Here is a 24070-nt window from a genome sequence, read left to right as displayed (position 1 = left end):
TGCGTCCGTGATGACTACGCACCTGGGTACTTTCCTATGTCTTGTATATTAATGTCAGGTTTTTTAATATCCGTCTGATAATTTATTGTTGTTCCACTCGTTGGTTAACTTATTGGCCGAGGGATTCAGACCGTTCAATTCTCAAACCCGATTCAAGTAGTTCAGAACATGCTCGATCAACCATGCCTGTCCCTCGTCTCGGACATTGTGACTCGCCCCAGGAATGATTCCACTAGCCTCATCATCCCACTTCTTCTCCCCTCCAACGTCGGTTGCTCGCTTCCATCGCGCCATCAAAGCCTCCTTATCAACACCGTTTGGTGCGTACTCGTCGTTTCCAGAGTAGAGTGCAACAAGAGTACTCCGTAACAGGCCCCGTGTCGCAACCTGCCCAAATGTTTCACCAAGTCTTTCATCCGTTATATCCGTGCTAAAGAGGTCATCCTCCGACGGTTTTGCAGGGCTTTCAGGGCTCGCGAGGCTCCAAAATCTCCTCGCATTAACTGGCGTAGAAGGTTCCAACCCAACTAGTCCTGTAAGATTTAGAGGGCAAAGCGTACGAGCTGGTTGCTCCTGTGCAAATTTCACCAGTGCGTCATATGCCTCCCGGGCTTCCGAGCTCTCCTTCGCGGTCTGCAGTATCGCTTCCCGATCAGATACGGGTGCCTGCATGATCGCCCCATCTACAGCCGGACGGGTAAGGCCTTGTACACCATCAGCATCGGGGTTGCGTGGGAGTGGATTCTCTGAGTACACGTAGTGCAGGACATCCTGGCTCCCTGTTGAATGGCCCATGATGACGACCTTGCCGGCATTGCCATTTGAGGTGGAGTTCTTTTTCAGGTTACGGACATACTCGACGCATTGGCCGATCTCTTCGACGTCTTGGTCGAGACTACCGATGCCCCAGCCGCTGTAGGAAGAGGAGAGTTGGAGCTGGTAAATGGACCATTCTGTGGACTCCAAGGCTTTTGCAATTTCCTGGACGTATGGAACTGTGTAGAGGCCGTCCGTGAGACCGCCAATGAAGAGGAGACTGTGTGGCTTGGGGGTGCTTAGAGAGCCGAATTCGAAGGCTACCAAGCGCGGAGCCTGCCATGGGTTAGCATCATTATTTACTCTTGCTGATATGAGAGAACATACATAGTTGTGTAAGGTACCCGGATATGATGCGGTCATCTTGAAATGTAGTGAAAGTGTTTCTGTATAGTACTCCTAGTAATAAGTAGCTTGCGCTGTTGAGGCGAGTTTAAGCTGACTGAAGCTGTTGGCGGGGTAGAAACAGTGGGCACGTTGATTAATAGATGCTGCCCACCATAGAGGCAACTGGACAGCACTAGTATCAGACTAGGGACGACGCAATCGGCTTATTCTATTCTTTTCCAGCCGAACCCTGGAGCTTTACAAATGGGCTGATGTCAAGTAAAAATGATGCTATACACAAATACGACTATAGGTCCTTGTTCCTGGTGCAAGTGGTATTTGATTACCGTCACAATACATAATAAAACGCCAAGATATCCACTAAGCCTGTTCAATGAGATACCGCGATCATCGCTTCATTCTTCATTCACTCTTTCCTCTCCTTCAAATCGAATGGTTTAATCGTCGTATCCAAACTAGGATCCAATAAATATGCTGTACCGAAATTGAGCTTCTAGCAAAAGAGCTCTTCCCCAAACAAATCAGCTACCAGCAGAAATGCTAGCGCGAGAGCTTCTGGTGAAACATCCTAAAGAGCTGCTGAGACACAAAGATGCCCTCAGCTCGTAGATCTGGTCGCCTGTCTGGCGTCCGAAAGACTTATACAGTTGACCCCCTTGCTAGCGAGGAATCGGATTCAAACTCCACCGAGGAAACAAGCAAGATGCCCCGGAATAAGGGCAAGAAGCCTGTGCGCGGGGATGAAGATGACGAATCCGACGACGAATTCCAAGGAAATGAACTGGAGGCGGAGGAGGATGATGGAGTCGATGATGCCTTTGATGGCGAAGATGCCCTGGCTGAAAATGACGAGGAAGAAGATGAGATGGATGAGCCTGTCTTCTCACAAGCAGCAGCAGGAGCAAGGGCGGCAGATACAGAAGAGAAAAAGGGCCGTCGTCCACGCGGCCGCCAGAAGCAAACCAAGCTCGATCAGACAAGGACAGTTAAGAACCGGCAATCAGATGGGACTATTGCACTTACCGGGGATGAAACCCATTCGCGTGGGACGTGGAATCCGCTTGAGCATGTTGGGAAATCCATTCATCTGCAGGTGACATTTGGTCTTGATGAAAGGGATCTCCTCGCTATTTTGTATACGAGGGAACGGTGGGCTCGGGGTGCCGACTCTACATTGCCGACTCGAGTGTCGCTGGATGAAGCAGGTACTTTGCAAGATTACAAGTATGGATCGACATTTGGAGTTGAACCGGAGGATTTGCAAAGGGAGAGAACGAGAGGGTGGGATTGGTATTATGACGATGGTACCGGGGCACGATTTCGGAAACGCCAGCGGCTTGAGCAGATCTCGGAGACTGAGGCTCGTCAGACCTATTTGCCTGCACCGAAACCGGGAAAGCATACTGTGCTAATGGGACCTACTGACAATCAACTGGAATTCAATATGGGTCAGTATGATGCTCTCAATTTTGGGGATGCGTGGGGAGAGGTCAAAAGTCGGAATAACGGTCAAACTGAAACAGACGGGGCGCGATCCAAGAAGAAAAAGCGACAAGGCTGGATACTTAATATCGGCCAGCGGATTCAGTGCGCGGCATGGGCGCCAAACCAGAGTGGCCTTGATCAGTATCTGGCAGTGGTTGCCCCGATCTCGAATGAACAGAAGCAAAATTATCTAGATCCTTTGAAAGACTCCGCAGGCCCAGCATTTCGGCCGTCGGCTCCTTGCCCCTGTGCTTTACAACTTTGGGCTTTCAAAGCTGACAAGTCCGGCGAAACCACGAAATCCCTTGATATGAGCACCAAGCCTAGCTTACAGCTGATTCTGGGCGCCGAATGGGGTGACTTGAGGCGTATAGCCTGGTGCTCAATTCCGCGGGAGCCGCGGGAGGACGACGACAAAGGTGGTTTAAGGAGCGTAGGGCTTCTTGCCGGTGTTTGGGGTGACGGCTACGTCCGGGTTATCGATGTGAAAGTCAATAGCGACTCCAACCAGACCGAGTTCTGTAAGTTTGAGCTAGCGAACATATTGAGGATCATAGCGCTAATTTTCCTCAGATAAAGTTGGCGCCCCTGTATTCGAGGCGAAACCACTATCTACAATATGTACATGTGTGGTATGGCTGTCTCCCAGCGATATTGCTGTGGGCTGCGCCAACGGATTTGTTGCTATTTGGAGCATCGCATCGCCATCCGTCCAACCTCAAACCGAGGCCATGCACGCTGACCCTCTACCTTATTTTTACCACCCTATTCACTCTACCTATGTACTCAACATCTCATCAGCCTATCCTACTCACGCACATCTCGTGGCCACCACATCGATGGATGGAGAGACACGACTATGGTCAGTTGCCGACCATGAGAAGGATGCGGTCGAGACAACCCGCATGAGAGTGGGTTCGCCGCATTTGACTTATTCGCCATGGCTACAATCCTTCCTTTCCAGTGACGAAAACGATTTCGTACGCATGCTAACCCTACGACGTTTCTTCGCTACGCTGGCCGTTGCTCGGTTGCCGAGCACTCTCTCTGCCTTGGCGACATGCAGCTCATGGCATCCGAGTGTGCTTTTCGGCTCTACTGGGGGGTCGGTTATTGCGACAAATCCATTACGAAGGCTGCTGCATTCCAAGGAAAAACAATGGCAACAGACATGGTTTTCGCATACTTGGGTACGGGGAAACGAATCGAGTAGTCCCGGGACGAGTCGGTTCTACGACGGGTATCGTGCCGAGAGTATTAGCTTATTGCGCAACATGACGGGAGATCGCAAGATGATCAATTCGACTATGATAGTTACCATCTACGAGGAAGAAACGCACATCACGGCACTGTCGTGGAACCCAAATCAGTCATGCGCGGGATGGGCGGCCGCCGGGTTAGGATGTGGACTGCTTCGGGTTGAAGATCTCGCATTGTAGCTCCATCCCCATCATGTCTGATTCTTGGCTTTTATCAATATTATGCACCCTGAGTATGACGGTCTGGGAAGCGTTCGTGTACATGGACACCAGATATTACGTATGCTCTGCCTACCCTGCATGACTGAATGCAATTGAATGCCGATCAAGGAAGCGATCAGTATTGGACCCTCTAGTTCAAGGCGATCGGACATCAATACACCACAACAAACATGGGGAAAATCTCAATTCTAGACGATTGACTCGAAAACTGCCGGTTCACCGTGATTGTCAAAATCATCCTACTAGGCAGAAGGCCTCCATGTGATCAGACGCCTCGACATACAGCTAAGTCTTCAATGAACTCATCAATAACTGATGAAGAAGGTGCTATTTGCCACCCAAAACATTCAAGCAGGCATATTATTACAGTGACAATCATAATAGGAACAAGCCTGCGGTTTGTATCTATCCTACCTATCTACTCGTAGTGGACGGGTGAGATAGACTAAGTTCGATGTTCAATAGACTATGCATATAAGCTTCAGTATTGCAGGGCATTGCGTGTCCGGCAGAAAATGTAGGCAGACGAGTAAACTAAGAATAGATTGCTTTGGCGTCTCACATGGTATGATGTGATGCACTGTTTTCTGCATGGCGATGCAGTGGGTACACAGTTTTGCTGTGTGTTGACAGTTAACGCCACAGTTGAGCGCACAGCCACGGCATGGCCTACCAGAAACCGTCTGCCTATGGAACTATCTACAAAGTCTAAAAATATTGGGCATGAAAATCGAAGGGAAACGGAATCAGGATCCTATTCTTCTCAATTAATACATCATGGTGAAATAATTGTGTGCCGCTGCGATCGATCACCGTGTCTATCAAAAAAAGGCTGTGGCTGGTCGGTTGTATGGCTTGGACGAGGGTGCCCCAGCCTCCTGTATACTCAGCGATAGCTGTCATCTAGACCACCTGGGACGCGCCAGCTGCCATTATGCTTCGATATGATGGGCCTAAGCCGCTGATCATTATGCAAGAGCAGATCCACGTTTTTTTTTTTTCCAACCTTGAAGTTGAGGGTTTTCCAGCCCATGGGTTTATCCCACTCAGGGTTCTTAAGCCGGCGCCTTCTTCGCTGATTCCCTCCTCAATCAACTTTCTCTCTTCACTGCTTCTAAATTACAAGCTTTGTTGATCCAAACGATATTTCTCTAGATTCCCTTTCTTATTTTTGTTTTCAATTGAAGATATCGTAATATTTCGTTGGGCATACATTTCCCACCTCCACACCATGCATACCTCAACTCTCATCTACTTGTCTCTCGCTCTCACATCCAACGCCTTTCCTTTGGCTCGTCAGTCTTCATCTGCCACAGCCCAACCCTCTACATACCAGCGTCGAAGCGCAGAGTACGATGTTGTGAATGTTGGAGGTGATCCGGACGCTCCCCAGTCTGTCGAAACGGTCATCCAAACCGTGACTGCCCCAGGCGCTCCTCCGCAGACTGTGACTGTGCCTGTGCTTCAAACTCCCACTTACTCGCCTTCCTCATCGGTACCATGGGGCAGCAGCTCTTCTGCGTACCCAACATCGGCACCTAGCTTGTTTGCGCGCGGCTTGGAGAGCACATACCCCGCCAGCAGCTCTTCTAGCTTCCTATATGCCCGCAACTGGGAAAGCACTTCATCCCCGGCCAGCTCTTCTGCGTACCCCACACCAACGCCCTCTAGCAACCTATATGCGCGCAACTGGGAGAGCACTTCATCCCCGGCCAGCTCCTCTGCGTACCCTACATCGACCCCTTCTGGTACACTATATGCGCGCGCTTTGGAGAGTAGCTCGTACCCAGCCAGCAGCTCTTCTAGCTTCTTATATGCCCGCAACTGGGAGAGCACTTCATCCCCGGCCAGCTCTTCTGTCTCCGCAACTGCTACCCCCGTCCCTGCCTACATTGCGCGCGGCTTGGAGAGCACATACCCTGCTAGCAGCTCTTCTGCCTCCTTGTTTGCCCGTGCTTGGGAAACCCCCAGCACATACCCCGCCAGCAGCTCTTCCGCCTACGCAACTGCGACTGCCGCCCCTTCTGGCTTTAAGTTTGCACGCGCCTTGGAGAGCACCAGCACATACCCCGCCAGCAGCTCTTCAGTCTCCCCAGTTGCCAGTGAAACGGCAGTCCCTTCCGGATTCACAGCCATGGACAGACTTGCACGTGCTCTGGGAACGTCCATGAACATCCACCGACGGGCCCATGATGGGGATGCTGCCTTGGCCTACGCTCAACTTGGTGCTTAAGATGTCAAGGGCTTGGGACAATCCTTCTCCCTCGTGATCTGCTCATCAAAATCGAGGATCTGAAGAAAGATATTTATGGATTATACGCACAATTTCTCTATTGTCGTTTCTACGATTTCAACAGCTACACTGGTGGCTTCCATTTTCATGACGAGTGAAGAAGATTTGACGTATTTAATGGTCGGGTATGATATGATATTTATGAGACTGAGACGATGGCTTTGCTTTACCTGTTCGTGAGACGCATATCAGGTGTTTTCGGGATTTTCAATAATTTGGCATGTGTTCTCTGCCTGTTTTTGTTTTAAATAGACCAGAGTTACTTTATAGACTGAATGAACTTGGTTGTACTGGAAATATTAGGAGCTGCTAGTAAACTGCGGTAAACTGCGGTAATTTTCGTAAGAATCCAGCCGCAGTGATACATTACGTACTGCTGGTCGTATGTCCGTCCGCCTCCATGTCAAACGGCATTATGACAGTTCCACTCCGCCAACGCTCCATTCCAACTTCTCACTAATTGATGAATTACCCTTCTTCTTCTGTCTATGGAAACCGAGAGTTGTCGAGTTTCCGCCCGCTGCAGTGTTTCCCCCTTCCTCGACCCCATCATCGCTTCGCCCCTACCCCTTTGCTAATCCAGCTGTCTACCGCCTAACCCAAGTCCTCTCTACCTCCGCTCTTGAGTCCAGATCCCCTCTCGCACCATATCAGAGCAGATAATCACGATGGCCACCTCGGTAGCGCCTTCCGAAGACCAGAGCCGTCTCCTGGAGGAGGCACTGGGGGTGGTGCGCCAGCAATCGGGCATGATGCGGAAATGCCTGGAGGCCCCGGGGAAACTCATGGATGCGCTCAAATGCGGGTGAGTTCGAGCTTCAGGCAGCAGCGGGATGTGTCGCGATAAGCCGATTCCGTTCGCATTCTGTGCAGCATGGATAAAACTAATATCGTGATATTTCTCCTTAGGTCGACATTGGTCTCTGAGCTTCGAACGCCCAGTTTAGGCCCCAAGCAGTACTACGAACTGTACATGGCCGTCTTCGATGCTTTGCGCCACCTCTCCGTCTACCTGAAAGAGAACCACCCGGTCAACCATCTCGCCGATCTGTACGAATTGGTTCAATATGCTGGAAACATTATCCCCCGACTCTACCTCATGATCACGGTGGGCACGGTGTATATGTCCGTGGAGGATGCACCAGTTAAGGAGATCATGAAGGATATGATGGAAATGAGTCGAGGTGTACAACATCCGATCCGTGGGCTTTTTCTGCGGTACTACCTCTCCGGTCAGGCGAGGGACTACCTACCGTCGGGAACCGGGGACGGCCCTGAGGGAAACCTACAGGATTCGATCAACTTTGTCCTGACCAATTTCGTGGAAATGAATAAGCTATGGGTTAGGCTTCAACACCAGGGACCTTCGCGGGAGCGCGAGAAGAGGATGCAAGAGCGCCGAGAGCTGGAGCTGCTGGTTGGTAGCAACGTTGTTCGCCTTAGCCAGCTGGTGGACCTGGAAACCTACAAGTCGGGAATTCTGCAGGCGCTCTTGGAGCAGGTTGTTCAATGTCGGGATGTTTTGGCGCAGGAATATCTACTTGAAGGTGAGGAGGAGCCTGACGGACTGGGTCTCTGCGAAGTACTAACACTGTGATTACAGTTATTACGAAAGTGTTCCCGGATGAGTTCCATCTTCATACGCTCGATTTTTTGCTTTCAGCCATTGCGCGCCTGAACCCCCATGTCGATTTAAAGAAGATCATTATAGGACTTATGGATCGCTTATCGTCATATGCAGCCCGTGAGGGTGAGACGTCTACCGACCCGGATACAAAGAAGCAAAAAGAAGAGGATGCCGTTACAAAGCTCCTTGAGAACCTCAAGGTGTCCGAAGAAACCAAGGAAAAACCGAAGGAGGATGCTCCAGCAGCAGCTACTCAGGAGAACGGCGTTGAGCAGACACAGAATGAGACAGAAGAGGGTGCCCAATCGACCGAAGAACCAGCAACCAACGGGGGCGACGACCACAAGAAGCCTAGTGAGCCTCAAGATGTTAAGCTGTATGACATCTTCTATGAACAGGTGGTCAGCATTATCAAGTCACGCGGCCTTCCCATTCAAGATACTATGGCGCTACTCGTTTCACTCGTCAACCTTGCACTCAACACGTACCCTGAGCAGCTGGAATATGTCGATCAAGTTCTTCACTTTGCTGCTAAAGAAACGGCCGAATATGTTGACCACGCAGATCTACACGCCGCACCGACTCAACAAAATATCCTACACCTTCTTAATGCTCCGCTCCGCTCATACGTTTCGATTTTCACAGCCTTGGCCCTACCTCATTACCTCCCTCTCTTGTCATCCCAGCCCTACCCTACACGACGGTCTGTCGCGGGCGAGATCTCCCGGAGCCTCCTCAGGAATCATACACTAATCACCACTACTGAGAACCTGGACCGCGTATTACAGGCTCTCAAGGTATTAATAAAGGAAGGCGTACAGCAAGGCGGAGGCTACCCTGGATCACAGCGAAGAGGCGAATCAGACGAGACAATCGAGGAACAAGGATGGTTGGCAAGAATAGTCCACTTGCTGCAGGCGCCAGACAACGACACTCAGCTCAAGGTAATTACCATCCATCAATTGCTTAGTGAACTTTTGGCTAATCCCCGTCTAGCTCCTTCAAGCCACCCGCAAATCATACCTAGACGGCAACGAGAGGATCCGATACACATTCCCTGCCATCATTAGCTCCTCAATCCGTCTGGCACGGAAACTCAAATCTCGCGAGCACTACGATGACAACTGGCAGTCGCAATCATCCACACTCTACCGATTCATGCACCAATGCGTCAACAACTTGTATCAGCGCGTCAACCCCGGGTGTGCTGATCTAGCGTTGCGCCTCTTCGTAATGTGTGGTGAGGTAGCCGATCAGACTGGCTTTGAAGAATTCAGCTACGAATTCTTCGCCCAAGCCTTTACCATCTACGAAGATTCGATTAGCGACTCCCGAGCTCAGTTCCAAGCCGTCTGCATCATTGCCGGGGCTCTCCATGGTAGCAGGGGCTTCTCTAGAGAAAACTACGATACTCTTATCACTAAGGCTGCCCTTCACGGTAGCAAGCTTCTTAAGAAACCTGACCAATGTCGCGCGGTATACCTAGCTAGCCACCTCTGGTGGGTTATCGAGAACCCACAAAGAGGTGAAGAAGACCCCAAGGATGTACGTTTCCGCTACTTTCCCCTCATCACCCCAGTGCGCAAACTGATAGAATTTCCAGCTTTACCGCGACGGCAAGCGTGTCCTCGAATGCCTTCAACGCGCCCTCCGCGTGGCAGACGCTTGCATGGACACCGCTGTTTCTGTGGAGCTTTTCGTCGAAATCCTCAACCGCTACGTATACTACTTTGACCAGCAAAACGAAAGTGTGACAATCAAGTACCTAAACGGCCTGATCGAGCTCATCCACTCAAATCTCCAGACAGACCAGGACGATCCCAACCCTGCGCTCGAGAATCCCAAGAAACATTTCTATCGTACGCTGGATTATATCCGCACGAGGGATTTTGAGGGGGTTGTTACGGAAGCGAGGTCCTAGCCTACCCCAGATCCTATTGAGGCGGCGAATCTATATTCTTTCTACTTTGTATCCGTTTATAGTTCAGAGCTTTCTTGAGCATATTTATCATCCTGCCGTTGAAAGATTACACTACTGTTTCGTTTGCCTTGTTGATTGTATGTATGTATGTATGTAAGAGATCCCCTTTCCCTTTCGTCGCCAAGCCTTCTCTCTCTTCCCATATGAGCGTGAGCCTTTCAGATGCTTGTTCTTTGCTTGTTCTTTCTCCTCATCTTCCTTAGTAGAGACCTGGATCATATTGAATATAATACCTCAGGTGGATGTATCATCACATTTGGCTGAGTCCTTCATCATTCCCACTATCTTATGTCAGTTATTTCCTAGCCAGCGTGAATATCGAGGTCAGTGTCGATACCGCATTATAATAAATTCAAGAGTAGGACGGGACTGAAGACCTCCAGCTCTATTGCTACCAGTCCACCCACTACCATAGTATAGCACCACTCAATTAAGCAGGAACAGCCTGGACCGGCCCCATCGCACCTTCCATACAAAAATGGAGAGTAGGGAAAAGCTATCCGACCTAATTTCAGGAAGGCGCGATGAGACGACCATTCGAATCAGGAAAGGGCAACCTTACCCACTCCCGGCCGTGTGGTGGGTTGAACTTGCCTTGCAGAATGAGATGCCTGCAATAATGGGAAGGTGCAACTGTGGAGTACCTCCCTACTTCCCTACTTGCGTAGGATAGGAAGGAGCTATTCCTAGGTAGGCATCTGCTAGGGGTGGGTTGCAACTACCTTAATTTGGCCCGACAATGTAGTATTGTATGGGAAGTGCTATGGACGTGACCTTTCCTGTTCTGTCTTCCTCAGTCATACATGGATGCATAACACTGTCTACTACCAGAACCTTACAGAGTAGAATCGAGGTAAGAAGTGGGCTAGGGACATGAAAAGTCCACGAGATATGAATCTCGATTTGCACATGCAATTGTTCCATAGAAGCGAAGAGAGCAATGATAAAGAATACATGACATGGCAATGGTGCCCATGGATGAGTGGGTAGGAAACACGGCGCAAAACAAAGAGGTAAGTAACACGAACAATGACCTTCATAAAAAACGGATGAAGAGAGCATGGAAGCAAGTATCATATCATGAACATGCGTACAATGGGAGGAGAAGATGTCGTTTGGTTTGATTGGTTGGAGGTTAGGAAGGGAGGGAGTGAGAAGATGAAGGAGGGAGATAAGATGTAGAGAGGATAGGACAAAACACGACATGACGCTTAACCTTAACCCATGATAACCTATGATTCGTAGCAGGAAATCTCTCATCCCAAAGCGATGATGAAGAAAACTGACTGAAAGAAGATCCCCGGATTCATCCGAAACGCCTAGACTAGAAACTCGTGGGTGGAGAAGAAAATTGTCGCAAAGCGGACGAAGGAGGTGTACCAAGGCCGATGCCACCAAGGACTGGGATAGAACTATTGGCGATAGGGCTTCCAATATCACCTGGCGCAATACTGCGGCGTTGGCCGGTCGGCGCGCTATTGGTATCTGGCTCGAACTTGACAAGATCACCGGCCTGGCTGTTCTTGATTGAGAACGAGCCGCCTCCGTTTTGCGCATTGCCCTCTGTATCACAGATGTCAAGCATCTCATTCAGAGGGATTGAAGGCTCATTTGGCGGCCGTAGTTGTTCGACTTGACGCAAAACCACATTCACGTCATGATAGTCATCTCCTTTCGAAAGACTTAGTGCGCTCAGCTGTTTGCACGCTTGGATAACCAGGAGTCGAATCGCAACAGGACGTGATGTGTGAGCGCGATGATGGACGCCAGCGCCAAAAGCGTTGTTATTGTTAGGCCAGTTGTTCCCTAATTTCATGTTAGTCAAGGCAGACAGCTAACGTGGAGATCGGACTACTAACCGGGAACGTATCCCCCCCATGTTGGACCGCCGGGGAAGGAAGCTCCAAAAGGCATTTGCGCGCCCCAAGTGTTGCCTCCTACGACAGGACTAACAGGAAAATTCCCATGTTTTGCTATAACATTCGTCAGCTTATATGCACTATTGGTATATCAGAAGACTTGACTTACCACTTAGGGGGTCTGGGAATAGCGAAGAACCAGTAAAGCTGGCGCGTGTGGGACCTGGCATTGATGCAGTAGGTGCTGCACCCGGAAGCGACTGAGAGAGCTGCGACGACGTAAGGGGAACATCTGTGTCATCGAGCAGTGCACTGCTACCTAGTTGGGCGCTTAGGTCGTCCACATCCCTTCGGGTGTTATGCTGCTCTTGCTGCGTACTAGGCGGGCGCTTGATTGGGCTAGGTCTGGAAATCGGGAATGGCTGAGCGCTTGTATCCAGCGGAGATCGTTCAAAGGAGTTGGATGGCTGCCGCGAATGGCCATGTGGTAAGCCGCCTGGCTGGGGGGAGAAAACACCGGAAAGCGGTTGCTGAACATGGAAAGGAAGACCGGGTGCTTCAAGAGGGAACCCCCGTCCCGGAGGCATTGGACGAACCCCATTCATCCCCGGAGGTACCGGGATCCCATTGGGTGCGGGGAATCCACGGAGCTGGTTCATGTACGGACTTGAATGTGGTGGATACGTGGGTAACTCCTGGCCCATTGGAGGTCGAGGAACAATGCCTGAGAGTCCCGGAGGATTGGATGGGGAGAGTCCAGGAGGATGGGGTCTACCCAAAGGAGACATGGGCGCACCCGGGTGATGGTGAAGCATGCCATGACCGGGGCCATACTTAGACATGACACTAGGCGAGGCTGATGACTGGGATAGGGGAAGAGATCGTGGTGAGATCTGGGATGCCTCTCCGCTGGCTGATTGAGAGCGCGGGGACGAGCTGTGTGATCCCTGCTGGGAAGCGCGCCGGGCCTTGGAGGGCGTGGGAGCCTTAGAAACCACTGGCGTTGTGGACCGAGGAAGTGAAGGTTGCTGATGTCCAGATGGTCCAGACACCGGATGCAGGTTCGACGTTGATACACGTTTAGCTTGTAGCTCACGCCTCTCCTGGTCCTCTTGTGCAGCTCGTTCCCTCTTCGCCTGTTCTTCTTGAGCTTTGCGCTCTCGGTCTTGTTTGGCCTTTTGCTCATTCAATTCCCGTTCCTCGCGCTCTTTTCGTTTGGCCTCTTCCAGTCGCTTCCTCTGTTCTCTTTGTTCGCGCTGCCTTCGCTCAGCCTCCTCCTGCTTCTCTCGTTCTTCCCGCAGTCGCTTGTGTTTTTCAGCTTCTTTACGAGCGCGCTCCTCATCCTGGGCTTTTCGTTCGGCTTCCCGCTTCTTTCGCTGTTCCTCCTTCCTCCTTCGTTGCTCCTCAAGTTTTCGCTCTTGCTCAGCTTTAGCAGCAGCTTCTTCCGCAGCCTTCTCTGCCTCCTTTCGAGCCTTTTCTTCATCTTTTGCCAGCTTCGCTTGTCTCTTCTTGTCCTTGCGCTTTTGGGCCTCTCGAGCTTTCTTGGCGTTGCGTTGCTCGTCTCGGTTCTTCTCTTCCGCCAATTCTTCAATTAGCCTTTTTTGTCGCTGATCTGCAACCTTTTCGCGATACGCTTGTAAGACCCGTTGTTCGAACATTCGAGCGGCGAAGATTTGGAACATCCGTCGGCCCTCCTCCATGCGCTGCTCTTCAGTCATGGCATCCTATCACTTGTCAGTCGAAGTCCTGTTGCAATTGAAGTGTCCAAAGCAAACCATTTCATCTTCCTCATACTCTTCCTCCTCCTGGCTATCGTAGTCTTCCTCCTCCTCGTCATCATAATCCTCATCATCCAGTGGCCCATGATTATGGCCACTGTGGAGAGACTGATGTGCTGCAGCTATGCCATACTGTGTATCTTCCTCCCGCTGCATGCGACGCTCTGCCAACTGCTCCATCATATCGATGAAATGTTTTCCGTCATTTTTTAATAAATCATCTGCAACTGTGAGAATTCCATCTGAGTGTAAAGCAGAGACAGAACGCGAAATCAGCTTCGAGTCCAACAAAGACAAAAAGTATATTTCAGGCGCCTTACCTTTGACAGTCAGACTATTCCCAAATGCGAAAAAGTCGGCTCGCGCAGCTCGCGCTTCATCGTCCTCATATTCCTCCTCGTCACTATATGGCTCATCGTCCTCTTCATCTTCGTCGTAATCCTCCTCCTCCTCTTCTTCCTCCTCCTCCAGGTCCTCATCATCTTCAGCCAGCTCATGGATTCGACCTCGTGAAGGATGGAATTGGCCTTGTGTGTGGGTATGTTGACCGGGTGGCCGTAACGGTGGTTGATATAACCGGGGAGGCGGCATCATCGTAGGTCCGCGTTCAAATGTTCCTTGAGTATTGTTGGCGTACTGTTCGAGTTCGTCGTAGTAGGCATCGTAAAGGACTTCAAGCTCTTCCTCGATCGCCGTCCGTTTCCTACCGCATACGGTACAGCTGCACGAATGCTTCTGTTGCTCCTTCATCTTCTTCAACACTGCATCCTTTTCCACCTTGACAAGCTGGCGCCGTTCCTCCTCACCTAGTTCCAGCCAGAAGGTCTTGATATTTTCACGCTCTTCTTGTGTCGAGGTATTCCAGATGCTGCGCTCTTTCAATAGCTTCGAGGACTGAGGGCTGAAATGCGGAGGTAAAGGGGGCGGCAGTGCGTGCGATAGAGATACAGACGGAGTCGATAACGGAGTCGAGCTTGCTTGTGACCCATTACGGGGCCTTTTCCCTCTTTTCTTCTTGGATTTCCGACTAGTCGTTGCTCGCGGGTCATCCAGGTCGTCGTATTCGGAGGGATGTGGAAGCTCTTGAGTATCGTGTGCATGTCCATTCAAGATCTCCTCACTTGTGTTATCATCACAGGCAAAACCATGTTCATGCGATGCGTGACTGTTATGTACTGTCGAACCGGGGTCGTCAACGGTGTTACTAGGCGCATGTCCGTTTTCCGCTTCACGTTCGGCAGCCAAACGCGCCGCCTTCTCTCTCCGCTTCTGCTTCTTGCGGTTTACTGATACTGGCTTCGAATCCGGCATCGGGGAGCCGCGGTAGTCGCTGCGAGCTGGGTTTTCGCGGTTTGTAGAGGGTGTAGGCGCTGTTACGGGCGTATGACTGGACATTATGGAACTGAGACCTGGGCCGCGCGTGGCGTGGGTAGGCATGGGATCATATGTTCTTTTCGCAGGGAAAGGTGTAGACACCTCAACCTCCAAGGTTCTTAGAGCCCGACCACAAGAGGATCTGTTGGAGAAGGCGGAACAAAGTGGTTAGAGGCAACGAGGACAGCGAGGGCGGAAGCAAGAGCCTCCCGGAGAAGGAAAGTTGAAAAATTCGAAGAGCTTACCAGCAAGTTCTCGACGAAGCCCGACGAGGAGAAGTGAAATGGAAGAGTAGGTCGAAAGCAAAGTCCAAGGCTTGAACTCGCGATTGAAAGAAAAGCGGCCTCTCAAGTGGCTGGTGGGGAGCCAAGGTACAATGTCCCCAAGTGAGGGCGGAGAGAGGGGTGGAAATTGACCGGGCGGCTCGACAAAATGGGCGACGTCGAGGGAGGAGAGCAAGCGGCCCCTGAGTGTTAGTGGGTGAGTACGTCAATAATGTGTTGTATACGTGAACTGCCTCAAAACAGACAGAAGATACCTATAATGACTGGATTGACGCCGGATGTTGGGCTCTGGATGGTTACCCTGCCGCTGGCCGCAAAGGGATAGCCTGGATAGCCGCTATAAGCGAGCTCCAGGTTCATGTCTTATGCAACATGTGAATCCATGAACACAGCTATACTGAATTTAATTTAATACAACTACAGCACCATAGGTGTAATATTGCAGTAAAATCACCATTTCTGGAGAGCAGATACAGCCTGGATAGCATGAATCCTGCAAGGATCTACCCTACGTTCTTGGAAGCGGATCAGACACTAATATTACATCTGGCGATGAATCTACTTACCAGCCAGCCATGCCATTTCCAATCTGCCCGAGATGCCAGACGGCGTCTGTCTGGGCGATCTGCATCAATTGCGAGACAACCCCGACCGAGCTGAGAAGAGCCTGCGGCTGGAGGCATTGAAAGTGGTCGGACAGCCAACTGACTGACACAAGTCTCAGGCAACCAGCACATATTGACCGTAAGACCAACCAGTGGAGAAACAAGTGTATGCCATTCACTGCTCTCCACGACAGCTTTGATATTGCTTTTCTCTCGGGCTGTCCGAAGCCCAATTGCGTGTAGATATTAATACCTGAGTGAATTTATTATCCTGACCCTGTCAGTGTATCAAAATAGAAGCAGGGACCTCCGAACTGAGACAAACCTCACATTTTCAGCGCTGAAAGTGGGTATGGCGCTCCTCCCAAGCAACTTTTAATAATAATAGCATCCTCAGCAACACTCAAGCATAATTATAAAGTTGATCTTTTTCCATCTGGCATCCATTAATTGCACAGCCTTGGTTTACCCCCTCGTCTTACTCCGTCTACCCCGTCGACCGCCTTCCAGAACGCCATCGATTGCATCGCAGCGGTTACTAGTTGTCTTAGGCTGTTAGCGAAAGCCGTTAAGGAGAGGGGACCGGTTGTCTTCAACTTCTCAGCTCGCCTGCTTTTCCCCTCTTCGCTCCTTCGACATTCCTCCAGCCTGCCGGATACCCTTAACTCTCCCCTCGAGACCGATCCGGCCATTCTGAGGGCTTCCGCCCGTTTTTGGTTTCTGCCTTGTCGATTGCCTTTTCCGTCTGTGTTATCTCCAGAGCATTCGATTTCGAGTCCACTCTCCAACCCAACTGTGAAAATGGCCCAGCAACAGGACGACAATGTGATGCGAAGGTACAGCCCCCTCGCTGCCCTCATATAACTGTCGCACGTGGTTTTATCAGCCTTTGGGCTTTCCTGGAATCGTGCTGACCCATCGCTTATGTAGGAAGTTGGTGATCATCGGAGATGGAGCCTGTGGTAAAACGAGTCTACTGAGTGTCTTCACATTGGGCTACTTTCCTACAGTAAGTAATAACCTGCTCTAAACTTGATGATCAGCCGCTAATTGGTACCGTCCAGCATTATGTCCGCGGTCCCCTCTCCTTGTCAATATACCCCGTCGTCATAACTAACGCAACTCCCAGGTCCCCACGGTATTCGAGAGCTACGTGACAGACTGCAGGGTTGACGGCCGTTCCGTTCAATTAGCATTATGGGATACAGCCGGTCAAGAAGATTACGAACGACTGCGCCCATTAGCATATTCGAAAGCACATGTTATCCTGATCGGATTCGCCGTCGACACGCCAGATTCCCTCGAGAACGTTAAGATCAAGGTTCGTCGCCATGGTTCCTATATCCAAACACTGATTGTTACCGATGCTAACTTATATTTACGTGCAGTGGATTGAAGAAGCAAATGAACGATGCCCCGGAGTGCCGATCATCCTAGTTGGACTGAAAAAGGATCTCCGTGAGACACCCGGGGCGATCGAGGAAATGAGGAAGAAGTCGCTCCGATTCGTATCACCCAAAGAGGGAAATGAGATAGCGACACAAATTAAAGCCCGGAAATACCTCGAATGCTCCTCTCTCACCGGAGAGGGCGTAGACGACGTTTTCGAAGCCGCCACCCGTGCCGCTCTGCTCACCTTCGATAAGCGGAAGTCATCATGTTGCATTGTGCTATGACAAATGTATGGGTTGATTGCCGTGCAGCACTCGGTATAACCCTGGGATTGGGCCGGTTTCTAGACGCCTTTATATCTAGCGTCGGGCTGTAGTAGATTGGGTTTGAAAATGGGGGATGTGTGGATAAACACTGGCTGAGTTGATATATCTTGCATTTTTGGCGTCTGGCGGCTTTTATTTCTTGATGTTCTTTCTTCTCTTCGATTTTGTGTCAACAATCTTGTTATTCTGTCGTTTCCATCCTTCCTGTTGCATGTTCAACGATGTCTTTTCCGGATACCCATACCGTTCCTTCATACCCTATTGGTGGTTTTTTACATCACGGGCACTCCGAGTTCCCTCCTTCGGTTATCGTTGTATCTTCAGTTCCTCTTAGCTTTACGATATTCAAAAGCGTCAACCACTTAAAGTATCTAATATACAACCTAAAAGAACAGCCCTAAACAATAAAATACAAAACCGGCCAGGTCTGTGGCGAATGACAAGCCCATCAATCACACGACACCACCTCATTTCTTCGACTTCCGGTCAACCCTCTTCCACTCATGGTCCCACCCATCGCCAGGCCCCTCCGTCTGCAACCGCGCATACTCAATCGGGAACATATCCTGGAAAATCCTCGTCTTGATCATACTCTTGCGGAACAACTTCCCGCCATCACCCGCTCCAGTTCGCAGCTCCTCACACGCAGCGTTCATGGCCTGCCACTGCCGCTGTAGCTCAAGCTGGTGGTTGCGTCGGCGGGTCGCCTGGTACAGTTGCCAGGCGCGGTGGATCGTCCAGTGGCGCAGGAAGCGCGTTCGACTGAAGCGGAGAGGGCGCGGGGTTAAGGGGTGGTAGAGGAAGTAGCGGATTAGTGCTAGGTTATACGTTAGCAACCCGTAACGTAAAGTTTCCAGAGCGCGTTAGCCTAAGTTCAGAGGATGGAAAACATACTAATTCTCCGGTCAACATATTGAGGCTTCCGTCTGAGAAGTGCGGCTGTCGTGGAGAATGGAGCTCTGGCTTGCAGGCTACTTCCAGATGGAGTCGAAGGTTTGTTTGAGTTCGAAGCCTGCTGGTTGACAAGAGGAATCGTCGGGCGGAGGGTGGATTGTGAAAGGGGGATTTTGAAGACGTTTGCCAGGGAGGCGAGGACCGGCGATACTGACAGAGGACGCATTATTGACTTGTTTTAGCTTTTCGTCAATTGATGCGGGGTTGAGTTTGTCGCTGAGGTGTTGAGGGTGGTGTGGTATGGATGCGTTAAATGGACTTATTGTCGGGGAGACTTTTTCGGGCGGGAGTTCGCTAGCCGCGCGCTAAGTTAAGCGCTGCTCTGCCAAGGGAAATATAGATACTAGAGTAGTACAAATACAAGGACAGCAATAACAACCCACTAGGTGCCTAGTATTGCGATTCGGTGAGTGATATATTATGTAAATCTGTTTGTCAAAATTTGTTTGTTTTAATTGTACACAGTTGAATTATGGATCGTGTCACAATCTGATCGCCTCCGGCAGATTAATAAAAAATAAATAAGCCAATTCGGCACCAAAACTCCTAGAATGCATCGTCACGAGTTCGTAAAAGGTGGGAGATCCCGACCCAAGGGCAAAGATTACCCGGTAACCTTTTTCTTTGACCGATCATAATTCAGCACCTTGCGACGCCTATGCGATTGGGCTAGTTTCCAACGGCAGTAAAGAACCAGCGCGTCCTTGAGAAGCACAAATACGCAGCCCCCAATCACGCTTCGGCCCCATCTAGTCTGTAGCAGACCTGGTCGTCCTCGTTCCAGGGCCGATGTCGTCGTCCATGACTTTGGCAAGACGTATTTGAGGAGTCCTCCCATTGAAGCTGAAATAGCTGGGAACGCGAGCGCTCCAAGGACAATATCTGCGAGGCTGCTTGTATCGCTGACGATGTTATGTCCATTTATCCCGGGGCCTTGGTTCTGTCCTGGGCCCTGTTGTTGCTCTCGGTTTCCCAGACCAAGTAGATCCTGTGGTTCTTCGCCCGCCATTCCAACTTGGAATTCTAGATCAAACTCCATCAAAACCCCATCATCAACTTCCTCCTGGTCTGGTTCCGGGTGTTCAGGCGGTGCGTTGTCGTCAAATTCGTTGATATCTGACTGCCTTGGTTGTACCTCGGCAATCCACTTCCGTTCCCACTTGCCAAACAATCTTTCGTAGAGGGCGCTATAGAAACTCTTGATATATGGGAGGGCTGCAAATGTCACGGCAGCACTGGGTGGCCAAAGGTCAATATCTGGTTCCTGTCCCTGATTATGCGTTGCGAAAAATAGAACGGGGATAGCAGGGAGGAGACCCTCGGCGTAGCGGGTGCGAGAAAAGATCAGCACCAAGGGGATGAGCGGCAGCCCAAGATTCAGGCCGGAGTTCCAAGTGCCTTCCGCCGCTTCTTCCAGTATCTGTTTCGCCTCATCTGTCCCGAAGACGAAGTACATTGAGTATACTCCATGCGCACAGCAACCAGCCCAGACAGTGCCCGCCAGCGTAAACACCATCCCCGGAACCACCAGTCGGCCGGCTACTCGCTCAACCAGCCGCACAACATCCACAATATAGCTTCGGGGGCGGGCGACAACGATCTCGGTCTTGCACTGCGGGCATACCATTTTCGCATGTCGACCGGTGCGTTTGCGGGCACGAGGGTTCTCAAGGTCGGCAAGCCAATCGAGAAGGCAGAGCTCATGCGCTGTTAAGGCACACGGGCAGGGGGATCGCCATTCTGAATTCAGTGGAGTATCTTCTGTTTCGTCGGTGTAACAAATCCAGCACTTTCGGGGTTCGTCGGCGATCTGTGGCGTGCTCGCGGGGCGAGAGATCACTTTTACGTCAGATTTCCCAATTTCTTCTGATACATTTTTGTTGAGGACCACAGTTTCATCTTCCGCTGGTAATTCGGTCGAAGGGCTGGGGGTGGCGTGTTGTTGGTCGGGCTGCGACGATAAGGAGGCGGGCGGAGAAGTAGTATCAGAGGATCTCGTTCGGCCAAAAGCCGAGAAGCTCGGAAGTGAAGCCATTATCGGAGGCTGAATAGATGCGAGACGCTCAATATCGAATAACCCTGGTTAGAGAGCCGACAAGACACGCAGCATCCTGCAGCAGGATGAGAAGTTCTGCTGTCTTACGTATCTGGGGGTGAAAGGCAAACAAAGTTATGACGGAAGAAGATCGGAGGGAAAGGTTAAGTTGAGAGGAAAGGAAAAAGGCGGGTTCCGCGGGTACCACTAATCAACAAAAAACTGCTGCCTTTAAACGCGGAAGCTAGTAGAATCAGGAATGAAGCGACTGGTAACTTGGAAGTCGACAAATTGAGTCACCTAGGCCTCATGGCTCTTCGGATGCAAACAGCGGCTTTCACGAGAGTATCACGTGAGCCACGCGGCGATGGCGTCTTTGCCGCCAAAAGAGCATCATATGCTTAGCATTACTAGCTTCAAAAAAGACATTTATCTATATACTAGGCATCTCTTGTTGTTAAAATCTATAGTGGAGCTATGCCTTGCAACAGAACCACATTGAATGTATTTGATTTCCAAGGTGCGAATACTCGCAGCAAATCTTAATCACAAAACTAACAATTATATACAAGGCGGAACCGAGGTAAACTTTTCGGCGCGCAATCAACATGCCAAATGCGAGAAATTCGAGGAACATACGGATGAAATGAGTAACTAGAACTCTGGGACGTTGAAGGACTCCCGTTCCCAGTAGGACTGGTTGAACTTGATATTGTCATGAAGCACAAAAACTTCAAGGATTGCTAGCATTTTCGACCCCGCTAGCATTTTTGCAAGGATGATGCTAGGCCTTGCTAGCGTCTGAGAACCCGCCAGAAACGCCGTGGATATAACAAATGATCGCCGGTCATTCTTTTTTTGGTAATGACTCAATAATTGACTAAGAAATCATAATAGGCGTTGTCAAAATGGTTTAAACGCCGTTGGGGTTCCTCTTCTTCATTAAAGCCCTTCTCTCACGATCCTTGGCTGTTGGGAAAGTAAACATTAGTAACAATTTCCTCCGTATCTCGGGGTATGCGACTTACCTTCGTCAAAGACGAGGAACTCATGGAGGCCACTACCACCAGGAACCATAGGCAACACGGGAACCTTCTTGTCGGTAAATACCTCAAGCAGGGCGGGGCCATCGCTCTCAATCAGCCACTTCAGCTTGGCCTCCACATCTGCAGGTGAGGCACAACGGTCGGCAGCAACACCCATAGATTCAGCAAGGCGCACAAAGTCAGGGTTCTTCTGATGTGTGTGAGAGTAGCGGTCTTCGTAGAAAAGGTTTTGCCATTGGGTAACCATGCCCTGCTCTTCGTTGTTCAAGAGGAGAACCTTGATGCCGATATTGAACTGGGCCGCAGTGGTGAGTTCGGTGAGGGTCATGTTGAAGGAGGCATCGCCGTCAATGTCAATAACAAGGCAGTCGGGACGGGCAACCTTGGCGCCAATGGCAGCGGGAAGACCGTAACCCATAGTACCAAGACCACCGGAGGTGATCATGGAGCGAGGTCGACGCCAGCGGAAGTGCTGGGCGGCCCACATTTGGTGCTGACCAACACCAGTGGTGATTATGGTACGGTCCTTCATATGAGCAGTCAAATCGCTGAGCTTTTCAATCAGAGCCTGGGGCTTGATGGCGCCCTCAGGGGTCTGTTTCTCGTAGAGCGAGAGAGGGAACCGAGACTTCCAGTCGTTGATCTGGGCAAACCACTCTGGACGCTCGGGAACAGCGTGGACAAGAGGCAGAAGGTGACGGATATTCTCCGCGCAGTCACCCTCAACAGCTTCGTTGGCCTGAACCACCTTGTTGATGTTCTTGGGCATGATCTCAAAGTGGACGATACCACCACGGTTCTCCGAGGCAGCGAGCTTGGCCTGGGGAGCAAATTTGGCAATGCTGCCAGTCACACGGTCGTCAAATCGGGCACCAATGGCTATGATCAAGTCGGCTTCCTGCATGGCCAAGTTGGCATAGGCGGAGCCGTGCATACCAAGCATGTGCAGCGCCTTGGGGTCCGTCTCATCAAAACCACCTAGACCCTGCAGGGTGGTGGTAACGGGAATGTTGGCCTTGTCGGAGAGCTCCTTCAGAAGCTTGGGGCCGTCAGGATGAGCAAGAATACCCTGACCGACGTAAAGAACGGGCTTCTTGGAAACGTTGAGGAGACGAGCCACGCGGCTGATGGTGCCTTGGAGTTGCTTCTCGCTCAATTCCTTGGCTGCCATAGTGGCAGCGCTTGGGCGAGACGGAAGGGTGCTCTGCATTGGGATGGGTTTACGAAGAATACCAGCGGTGATATCTTTAGGAAGGTCGACGAGGACGGGACCAGGGCGGCCACTGGTTGCAATTTCGAAGGCCTCTTGGATACGACGGGGGAGTTCGGCGACAGACTTGACCATAACGTTCCATTTGGTGCAGGCCCGAGAAATGCCAACGACATCAGCTTCCTGGAAAGAGTCGGTACCAATGGAGCTCGTAACGACCTGACCGCAGAAGACAACCATCGGGGTACCATCAGATAGGGCGTCCTGCATGGGGGTAATGACGTTGGTAGCACCGGGGCCAGAAGTGACAAGGACGACTCCAGGGTTTCCGGAAGCTCGAGCATAACCCTCCGCCATGTGGCCGGCACCCTGTTCATGTCGAGGGAGGACGAAGTCGAAGTGCTTGGAGTTGTAAATTGCGTCAAAGACGGGAAGAATGGCACCTCCTGGGTAACCAACTGTTGAGAACTAGAGTCAATATACAATTCTTGCCTATTCAAGGAAACCGAATAATGACTCACAAACATGCTTTACTCCCAGTCTAAGCATCATTTCGTGAAAAATCTCACCACCGCTAAGTCCGACGAATCTACCAGAAAAACAGATTAGCTCAATTTAAACGGCTTTTAAGAGAAGCATTGTTGGTGTCATACGAGTCGTCGAGCTCGGCAACCTGTCGATTTTGAAGAGGTGAAACCTCATTGCGGCTAGGTTCTTGGTTGAAGGCAGGGCTGGGTTGAGGTCGAGTAGTTCTAAGGTAACAATTAATGTTAATAAGAACCAATTATCAAAATAGAGTTGTCGAGGGCGTGTAAAACCCATGGGGATACTCACGAGGCAGTAGCCGTAGCTGTACTCTGATCGCGCTTCTGAGTCGAAAAGCGGTGGGGCGTCGTGACCGCAGAAGAAGCAAATGTTCTTCTTCCAGAGGCAAGATATCTCTGGTAGTGAAGAGTGCGCAGGGCACTTTTTGATGGTCTTAGAGGCATCATCGTTGCTGCAATGATTGCCAGGCCAAGTGGAGGGGAGAGATGGGAAGCTTAAGGAAAAATGAGTCGTTCGCAGGAGTGAGTAGCAAAGTCCCTTAAAGCCGGCGGAGGAATTGGACTGGCCGCTGAAGACTCACTCGACGACGCTCCCCGACTCGGCGGCCGTTCAGCCAGCCTAGCCGTATTG

General features: G+C 50.8%; 9 protein-coding genes across 9 annotated transcripts; 4 read left to right on the top strand and 5 right to left on the bottom strand.

The window, feature by feature from the left end:
- Positions 1-141: 141 nt before the first annotated feature.
- On the bottom strand, positions 142-1179 carry APUU_30910S (uncharacterized protein; the record flags this gene model as incomplete). Its single annotated transcript, XM_041702056.1, has 2 exons — positions 142-1092; positions 1144-1179. The coding sequence occupies 2 exons, from the start codon at positions 1177-1179 to the stop codon at positions 142-144; spliced, it is 987 nt and encodes a 328-aa protein (XP_041554879.1).
- A 577-nt stretch (positions 1180-1756) lies between these two features.
- Positions 1757-4088, top strand: APUU_30909A (transcription factor TFIIIC subunit TFC6; the record flags this gene model as incomplete). Its single annotated transcript, XM_041702055.1, has 2 exons — positions 1757-3170; positions 3223-4088. The coding sequence occupies 2 exons, from the start codon at positions 1757-1759 to the stop codon at positions 4086-4088; spliced, it is 2280 nt and encodes a 759-aa protein (XP_041554878.1).
- Positions 4089-5361: 1273 nt separating this feature from the next.
- On the top strand, positions 5362-6363 carry APUU_30908A (uncharacterized protein; the record flags this gene model as incomplete). Its single annotated transcript, XM_041702054.1, has 1 exon — positions 5362-6363. One exon carries the CDS (start codon positions 5362-5364, stop codon positions 6361-6363), a length of 1002 nt encoding a protein of 333 aa, XP_041554877.1.
- Positions 6364-7091: 728 nt separating this feature from the next.
- On the top strand, positions 7092-9971 carry VPS35 (vacuolar protein sorting-associated protein 35; the record flags this gene model as incomplete). The annotated part of the gene is made up of 5 exons (XM_041702053.1): positions 7092-7228; positions 7333-7970; positions 8027-8994; positions 9047-9595; positions 9654-9971. 5 exons carry the CDS (start codon positions 7092-7094, stop codon positions 9969-9971), a joined length of 2610 nt encoding a protein of 869 aa, XP_041554876.1.
- Positions 9972-11355: 1384 nt separating this feature from the next.
- NST1 (putative stress response protein Nst1) lies at positions 11356-15105 on the bottom strand (the record flags this gene model as incomplete). The annotated part of the gene is made up of 5 exons (XM_041702051.1): positions 11356-11837; positions 11891-12004; positions 12060-13614; positions 13666-13910; positions 13989-15105. The coding sequence occupies 5 exons, from the start codon at positions 15103-15105 to the stop codon at positions 11356-11358; spliced, it is 3513 nt and encodes a 1170-aa protein (XP_041554875.1).
- Positions 15106-16732: 1627 nt separating this feature from the next.
- rho2 (putative Rho GTPase Rho 2) lies at positions 16733-17607 on the top strand (the record flags this gene model as incomplete). The annotated part of the gene is made up of 5 exons (XM_041702050.1): positions 16733-16767; positions 16862-16940; positions 16996-17001; positions 17061-17252; positions 17320-17607. The coding sequence occupies 5 exons, from the start codon at positions 16733-16735 to the stop codon at positions 17605-17607; spliced, it is 600 nt and encodes a 199-aa protein (XP_041554874.1).
- Positions 17608-18116: 509 nt separating this feature from the next.
- APUU_30904S (mitochondrial 54S ribosomal protein mL40) lies at positions 18117-18769 on the bottom strand (the record flags this gene model as incomplete). The annotated part of the gene is made up of 2 exons (XM_041702049.1): positions 18117-18466; positions 18544-18769. 2 exons carry the CDS (start codon positions 18767-18769, stop codon positions 18117-18119), a joined length of 576 nt encoding a protein of 191 aa, XP_041554873.1.
- A 438-nt stretch (positions 18770-19207) lies between these two features.
- Positions 19208-20638, bottom strand: APUU_30903S (RING finger domain protein; the record flags this gene model as incomplete). Its single annotated transcript, XM_041702048.1, has 1 exon — positions 19208-20638. One exon carries the CDS (start codon positions 20636-20638, stop codon positions 19208-19210), a length of 1431 nt encoding a protein of 476 aa, XP_041554872.1.
- Positions 20639-21551: 913 nt separating this feature from the next.
- On the bottom strand, positions 21552-23886 carry ILV2_1 (acetolactate synthase catalytic subunit; the record flags this gene model as incomplete). Its single annotated transcript, XM_041702047.1, has 5 exons — positions 21552-21607; positions 21667-23352; positions 23416-23483; positions 23548-23646; positions 23729-23886. The coding sequence occupies 5 exons, from the start codon at positions 23884-23886 to the stop codon at positions 21552-21554; spliced, it is 2067 nt and encodes a 688-aa protein (XP_041554871.1).
- Between the last annotated feature and the right edge of the window lie 184 nt (positions 23887-24070).

The sequence above is a fragment of the Aspergillus puulaauensis genome, chromosome 3 (genome assembly GCF_016861865.1).
Source record: "Aspergillus puulaauensis MK2 DNA, chromosome 3, nearly complete sequence".
Classification (NCBI taxonomy): Eukaryota; Fungi; Ascomycota; class Eurotiomycetes; order Eurotiales; family Aspergillaceae; genus Aspergillus; species Aspergillus puulaauensis.
Note: the sequence above shows the minus strand (reverse complement) of the source record. Positions and strands in the feature narration are given on the sequence as shown.